General features: G+C 42.1%; 1 protein-coding gene across 1 annotated transcript in view; it reads left to right on the forward strand.

Moving 5' to 3' along the window:
* SNX9 (sorting nexin 9) overlaps nucleotides 1-7,245 on the forward strand; it is a 107,136-nt gene extending 99,891 nt beyond the window's left edge. Inside the window, exon 18 of the mRNA XM_065401051.1 lies at nucleotides 6,117-7,245. Within this exon, the coding sequence (XP_065257123.1) occupies nucleotides 6,117-6,164 (48 nt within the window). The 3' untranslated portion in view covers nucleotides 6,165-7,245. The remainder of the gene's footprint in view (nucleotides 1-6,116) is intronic.
* The last annotated feature ends 785 nt before the right edge of the window (nucleotides 7,246-8,030 follow it).

Genomic DNA, 8,030 nt, shown 5'->3' on the forward strand with positions numbered 1-8,030 from the left:
TCGGCTGCTGCTGCGCGGGGGAAGCTCCCGGACAAGGGCACAGGGACTGGAGAGCGGTGGGAGCCCAGGGAGGAAGCGGCTGTTTCGGGTGGATGGGAGGGAGGGGGAATGTGGCAAGCTCAGGGGAGGAGGCGGGGCTGGGATTTGGGGAAGGGGGCCAATAGGGCAGAGAGGGGGCAGAGTTGGGACAGGGACTTTGGGTGGGGAAGGGGTTGGAATGGGGGCGGGGAAGGGGCGGAGTTGGGGCGGGGCCAGGGGCCCTGTGGAGTGTCCTCCTTTCTCAGTGTACAAATATGGTAACCCTAAGCTATTACAGGTTGTACCCTGATGGCTGGAGCATGCTCAGTTGTCCTGTGAGGATGGTGCATGCAGAGTCAGGGGAGCACTAGGAGATAGGAGGGGGTTGAACATACTCCTTGAGGACTGAATCTTCAGAGAGTTTAGCTGTTAAACTTTTACATATCTAATGGGCATGTGTGAACTGCAACTTTTCAAAGGCTTATAGTTTGACCAAATTTGGTTGGATTTTCCTGGGGACAGCAAATGGCCCATTCCTGATACAAAAGAACCAAATGCCTAATTTTAAGTCTCTGCTCCAAAGCATGATCTCTTAAAAGAAAAGGTTGCTAGAATTTTTTAACATGTGCATAACAATGTATTTTTATGTAGGCTCATTCTCAGAAATCGCTAAACCATTTTCACTGAAATTTTCAAAAAGATTCAGCCTGAGACAGAAACCCAGCCTGGAAAATTTCAGCCCAAGTGATTAAAGTTTGGCATATAACTGAAAAACACGGTCTTACAGTGTTGGGTAACTTTAATAGGTGATGCTACCAGAATATAATAGAAAAGACAAGAAAACAATTTCACATTCCAAAAAAGAAATCAAAGTTGAAAGCATAAAGTGAACAAAACAGAAATTTATGGTGTATGCACAAAAAGAACAATATAAATAAGGATCCTAATGAACTTAACCAAAACTGCAAGATAAAGTACCGGAGTCCATCATTGAGTTCTGTTGGCAGAACTTTGGCTGTGGGCGCTAAGAATTGGAAAGTTTTCTGACAAGTAAGGGCATAAATGCATATTTACTGTAACCTCTGCTCTACAAGAGTACCCAGAGCTGGTCAGTGTTTCCTTACAAAGTGGATGGAGCTGGCCTGGCCAAGAGATGTATTGAATCAGCCTCTGCCAGACCAGATTTTACAGCTGTCTGTTGACAGAATCACACAGAGAAGGATGGCGATAATGACCCCCTATCGGCCAGCAAGGTGATTTCACTCTCTGGTGCAGCTGCCAAGCAGGCTCTGGGGTATGTGCAATTAGCATTACCCCTGCGCTCTCCAGGGTGAACGTGGCCAAAACTGCAAATTAAGCCCCCTCCAGGGTGGTGTAAAATAGCTTTAGCGTAAATGAGAATTGGGTCCTATGGCAAGTGGCCAGCCCAACTATTAATACTATGAATAACACAAGAGAACATGCAATAATAGTACGTTCTTGAGTAAAATAATAACTGGCAGCTAAGTGACCCCATCAGAAACACCTAACGGATTAAAATTATTGTCCAGACATTATGATTGTATGTGTTTGGAAAAACCACCCAGTGTGAATGACAGATCACACCTAGCCAGTTTGTTAAATCCAAGCATGCATGGATTTATGTGTATGTCCCCCGTTTTGATATTAGTTCAAGAATTCTCATCCACCAAGTACTAATGTAAATTGCATCCACATTTGCTGGCAGGAGCTTAAGACCTTCTTAGCCTAAAGAGTTAAGCTTTAACGGGTGAGTTTTTTTTTTAATTTAAACAAAGTTGCATCACTGCCTTAGCAAATGACAATTGTCCAAATACTGAAGAAAGAATGCACTGTTATGGTTTGGAGCTTTATCTATTAGGATTACATTTAAATGATTTTATTGCTGAACTTTAGCAGGACATTAATTGGCTGTCATTTCATATAACTGCCCTTCAAGTGATCAACATGAACTTCTAAAACCAGAACTTAATAGATGACTGAAAGGAAAGCAAATGGTCTTAAATTAAGTGTGTATCTAGTTTGCGCTGATATTCCCATTGTCAAGCTGTCTGGAGTGACTCAGGAGCATGAGTACTAACCAGCCTCAGAGCAGACTGTTACTAACCAGGGCACAAACCCCAAACTGGTAGTACATTCTATACTCCGATTTCACCAACCAAGTATTAAGTGTGCACTCCTCAAACACTATAACAGCTGTAACATGGAGCTAGGTAGTCCTCTTGGGTACTCCAGTCTATCTTGCCACCCTGGCAAGCCTGCCTTTGTGATAGATGTTCCCTTACACCAAAAATCGTAGCAATATTCAGGTTATTCCCAGTCCCAAAAAAACAGTCACTTACCCCAAGTCAGTTGTACACTACATCTCTCACAAAAGTCGACATTTGTAGCCAGTCCTATAATTAACTAAGGCCTGGTCTACACTGGGGGGGGGGGGGGGGGGGGGATCGATCTAAGTTACACAACTTCAGCTACGTGACTAATGTAGCTGAAGTGGATGTACTTAGATCCACTTACGGTGGTGTCTTCACCCCGGTGAGTTGACTGCTGCCGCTCCCCTGTCAACTCCACCTGCGCCTCTCACTGAGCTGGAGTACAGGAGTCGACGGGAGAGCGGTCAGGGGTCGATTTATCGTGTCTAGACTAGACATGATAAATTGACCCCCGCTGAATCGATCGTTGCCCGCTGATCCGGCAGGTAGTGAAGACATACCCTAAGGCAGGGGTTCTCAAACTGGGGGTCGGGACCCCTCAGGGGGTCACGAGGTTATTATATGGGGGGTCATGAGCTGTCAGCCTCCACCCCAAACCCCGCTTTGCCTCCAGCATTTATAATGGTGTTAAATATTTAAAAAGTGTTTTTAATTTATAATGGGGGGGGTCGCACTCGGAGGCTTGCTATGTGAAAGGGGTCACCAGTACAATAGTTTGAGAGCCACAGCCCTAAGGTTTATTAACTAAGAAAAGAAATTAGCTATTTACAAGATTAAAGTAGGTAAATATACACACACAAGAGTTAGTCTAATGCTCCAAAAGGGTAACAGAAGATGCTGTAATATGCAGGCTCGTATGTCCTTCAGGGCTAAACCAGGCCAAGTCCTGGGGAAGCTCTTGTTTATGCTTAATAATCTTCACCCCTCAGAATTCAAGCAGCATAGAGATACAGTTCCTTCCTTCAGGGATATTTTACTCCTGGGGGAATTCTGCACCAAAAAATTAAAAATTCTGCACACAATATTTTAAAATTCTGCAAAATTTATTTGTCAAACTAACACTACATAATCATGCCAGTTTCAATTTGTTAATTTATTTCAAAATACCTGTAACAATAAAGACATACTCTCTCCCCCTCCTCCTGGTAGAGAGAGCGAGAGAGAGAGTTAAAGAAACCCCTATGACAACCCACAACCCCTCCCCCTGAGTCCAGCCATGGGGCCCCTCTCCCAGCCAATATACCTGAACCCCCTGACACCCAGCCTTCTCCTCCCAGAACCCAGCCGTGGCCCCTCCAGCCCAGACACCAGCCCCCTCCCTCCCAGAACCCAGCCGTCCCCCCAGAGCCCAGCTGTGGCCCTCTCCCTCCCTCCCAGAACCCAGCTGCAGGGCCCCCTCAGTGCAGACACACTCTCCCTCCCCAGCCGAGAGCCCAGCTGTGCCCCCCACAGCCCAGACACCCTGTCCCCCTACTGCCCAGGGATCCAGAAGAGGAAACAGCCTGCTTCTGGGTCCTGTGCTTGTGTGGAGTTTCCTGCGCACCACTGTCTCCTTCCCTCAGGGCATGTTGGGAACTGCAGCTGCCAGGAACCCTCCTGCTCCTCCTCACAGTGTCTTCTATGTGTGAGCTGGGCACTGCTGGGTCCAGAAGCCCCTAATGGCGGCCAGCAGCACTGCAGCCAATTTCTGTGGGAGAAAGGAAATTATGCGCAAAAAACATTAATTCTGCATTGCACAGTGGTGACGGATTCCCCCAGGAATAATATTTACTCTCTTCCCTCAGAATTCAAACTGATGGGATGAGTCCACCTACACCTCTCTTCATGGGTGTGCGTAGGGGGAGGCAATCAACAAAGTCTTTGTTCTTTGAGGTTTCACAATGGCTGATTTGGTTTCAGTGGGCCTTCTTGGTTGGCAGGACCAACACCTTTTGTTTCTATATTGCCTTTTGATGACTTACACAATTACTTCATGAAATCAAATTTGTTAGTCTCTAAGGTGCCACAAGTACTCCTGTTATTTTTGCGGATACAGACTAACACGGCTGCTACTCTGAAACCTGTCATTATGCAAGGCACTGCATTTAGCCGTATGGAGTGGAAATCCATCAACTTCATGAAATTAAATTTGTTAGTCTCTAAGGTGCCACAAGTACTCCTGTTATTTTTACACAATTACAGAGCATTACAATGCAAACACTTAATATAACCTTATAACATCTGTACCACATGTTATAAGATTATGAAATGATTGTAGGATGCTGCATGTATTAAAGTATAAACACTAAACACATTCTTATAAATCTAATACATATTTTAACACTAACACACCGATGAGCAAGACTGGTTTCTGGCTATGCATTTGTCATTTTTCAGTGAGGCCTAGGGGCATTGGCATGAGCTGGCACCTGCTCTGCCACCGTCACACCCATCAAAATGAAAGTTCTCTCCAATTTAAATTTAAAAAATAAGTATGTGCAAATCATTGCAAGTGACAGTCAGTGTCTCAAAGTACATCTAAGGCCAAAGCACAGATCCAAATTCCTGTAAACAGGAAGTGGTAGGAGTCTAATCTCCCCACAAATCAACAATGAGGGATAATATGTTGGGATAGTGTGTGTGGAATAAGTTTATGATTTTAGCCCATACAAAGGACTTAAGAAGAAAACACTAGCACCACAGTATAGGGTTGGATTTTAGGGGATTTCCAGAAAAGTTCGTTCCTGGTTGAGCATGTGTGTTTTGCCTTCTACACTGGAAAGGAAAATGACATGCCAACAACATGGGAAAGTAGAAGAAAGGAAATATTACTACTTTATTTTGGTTCCCAGTAGCTGTATAACTTTAAGTAGCTGAAAGAGAGTTATATTATGCTTAGTCTCCACTAGCCTTTTTCCCTTAGTCTCAGACTCCTAGACTTACTTCAGACTTGCATATTGGTAAGTGGTTTCAAAATGATGTAATTTACATTTTGAGGAGCCAGAAGATGATGTGGCTTAAGTATAAGTAAGCTTACTCTAATTTACACACTCTTAACTCCCTTTTCTTGTTGCTCTTGCTCCACTTCTTTCAGTCCCTCAGTGTGTTACTGGTAGTATAGGTGGATGAAACCTTGAGTGGGTTTTATTTGGCGTAACATACATGTTGGGGGAGTGTCTTGAGAAGTTGTAAGTTTTGAACTGAGACTCCTATGCTCAGATGCCCTTCTGAATTTGTACCAGAATATTTGTGGTTAAAGCCACTTAGAGTCTAAAAAATTAATTTTACTTGTAAAAGAATCATGAGAGAGGAATTGAACAGCTTAAAGGATTGGTAATGGAATATGAAACCTTTTGCCCCTGGGTGAGCAGAAATGGTTGTTGCTATTAGGTGGATCTTCAGTCTAATGAATTGTTTGTCTCACTGCACTTGCTACTGGACATGTCACAAAAAGCATCACATCAATTTGCGCTAATTGGCAACTATGGGGTCTCTGCAGAAAAGCACCGAATAGGCCTTAAGAATTACTGAACCTCTTGCCACTGAAGTGTCCCTCCAGGTCAGGGCTGAGGCACATCGGTACAACAGTGTAGGAACCTTGCACTGGCACTGCCAGTATTATATGTGTTCTGTCAATAACTAGAGGTATGGGGAGTCCAAAGCTGTCAATCCAATATCTTTCATGAACACTAAATACACAGAATCATTAATTGGAGTAGGAAAGCACTGCATCTACTAATACTGTTTTCCTGAGTTGAACATTTAATATTTGAAGAATGAATCAACTGAAATTTTCTTGGCAGAGAGCTCTAAGATGAGCATGAAAGCTATGTAATTTAAATATGTAAAGTAGTCATGCTATTCATGTGTTCTGTTTGTTTGTTCCAGATTGCACAAAAGCTGAGGCAGGCACTTGGCCGCTTTCCGGTGATGTAGAAATAAACTGGGATGGATAATGAAGAAAACTCCAAAGTGCTTTTCTGATTTGGGGGCAATGCGACTAAAAAATTTGTTAGTCTTTGTCATCCAAGAAACCAAAAAACACCACACCAAAAGGAAAAAAAATCTGAATTGCAAAAAAGTTAAAATAATTTAAGATGTTTACTTTTATCCGCCTTAGTCTTTGCCATCCAAAAAAACCAAACAAAATCTGAATTGCAAAAAGAGTGACAATAATTTGATGTTTACTACTTCAGCCTAAATGCACCAGTTATTTAGGTCTATATTTATCTTGAACACTCTCCCTCCATAGCTATCTTTTAAACAAAAGCTGTCTCTTGCTGGAAAGTGCTTTCAATTGTAGGGATCGAAATTGTCAAACTATTCTGCGTTGCCATGGATTACAAACAGATTCATGGTTTGTCATAAATTCTTCCAGTTTGCTCTTAACTAGTGTCAGATGATGAGGTATTTTTTCATTTTAAAAAAGTGAATAAGCCAGAAAAAGATGGTTTTTATATTTTTTATTTTCCTTATATTCTTTTCAGCAGTTATATAAAGTTTGTGTATGTTTCAGTTGCACACTCAAGATAAACTCTTAATTGTTTTGTTTGGTGTTGCTCTATATGGTTGTGCTTTCCAACATGTACTTCCAGCACACAGTCTCCATAACACGCTGGCTGGCAAATTGTTCACTTTTTTCCATAATTACTTAATATTCCGTTCTTGTGGAACAAAGCCTTAGAGCTTGTGTGTGTGTTGGGCTCTCCCTCCCCTCCTGGCCATGCACTGTGCAAAGAAGAGACATTAACCAAGGACAGAGCCATTCCAGGAAACTGGAAAAATATTCTTTCACACCAGCAGTCTGACCACATTAAATATTATGCAGCCATGGGCTACCTCTAATAGGGTACTCAGTGCTGTGTCCTGGCCATCATTCTCCCCTTTGCCCTACAGAAGTCAGAGTATCCGCAGAGATGACACTTCCAGTCACTTTTGACACCAAGTGACGGGAGTCCCCAGATTACTACCCAACTCAGGTTTTCACATAGTAGCACAACATGCTACTAGCTTCCATTCAGATTAAAAAAAAAAAAAAAATCCACAGCCACTAAAAAGGGGAGGGGGGGGGAATTCTAGTGCAAACTGAAGCATGACCTCTGAGGTGTTGAATAAAATCCAGGATGTGTGGCAAGTAAGTTATTAAAAATAATATTGTAGTTGTAAATGAGGTATGGTGTTCACAGCACATGAATGGCACAGTTATTGTCTTTACTAGCGAAGTGCCACTAAACGACTAGACTTTAGGCAAACTTATATATAGTTACCGTCCAGTATTTCACTTAATGCGACAAGCAAGCCAGGATGCCAAACTGCAGCTTTTGCTAAAATCTTCCCTCAAATATAAACAACTTAAGGAATAATTTATTTTACCCACAAAGCCATGTTAAGTGACGGGTACATTCTGTTGGTTCTATTGTTGCCTTACTCTGTTGTGTATTGCTGTCATTTTTTGTGAAATATTTTTACAATAAAAGAAAAATCTGGATCTACCTGAATAACATGAAACAAACAAAAAAAATCACTAAGCCTGAGTCCAGATGCTCTTTAGTGGCACGGGTTTTGTTCATATTTTATAAATACTTTTTGTTTTCCCTCAATTTAGTTTTCTTCCAAATTCCATAGAGCAGTGTTTGATACAGCCATTTAAATATATGTACAAATTGTAAAGAATGTGTATAAATGTTTTACACCAAATGTAAGATCTTTCCTGCATGTAGAAGCAACTTATAAAATAAATTGTTACGATGTGTACAGTAAATTCTGAAAGCACCTTTTCAAAGCAACATTTTTTCAGCCTTT

This window comes from Emys orbicularis, chromosome 3, assembly GCF_028017835.1.
Source record: "Emys orbicularis isolate rEmyOrb1 chromosome 3, rEmyOrb1.hap1, whole genome shotgun sequence".
Taxonomy (NCBI): domain Eukaryota; kingdom Metazoa; phylum Chordata; order Testudines; family Emydidae; genus Emys; species Emys orbicularis.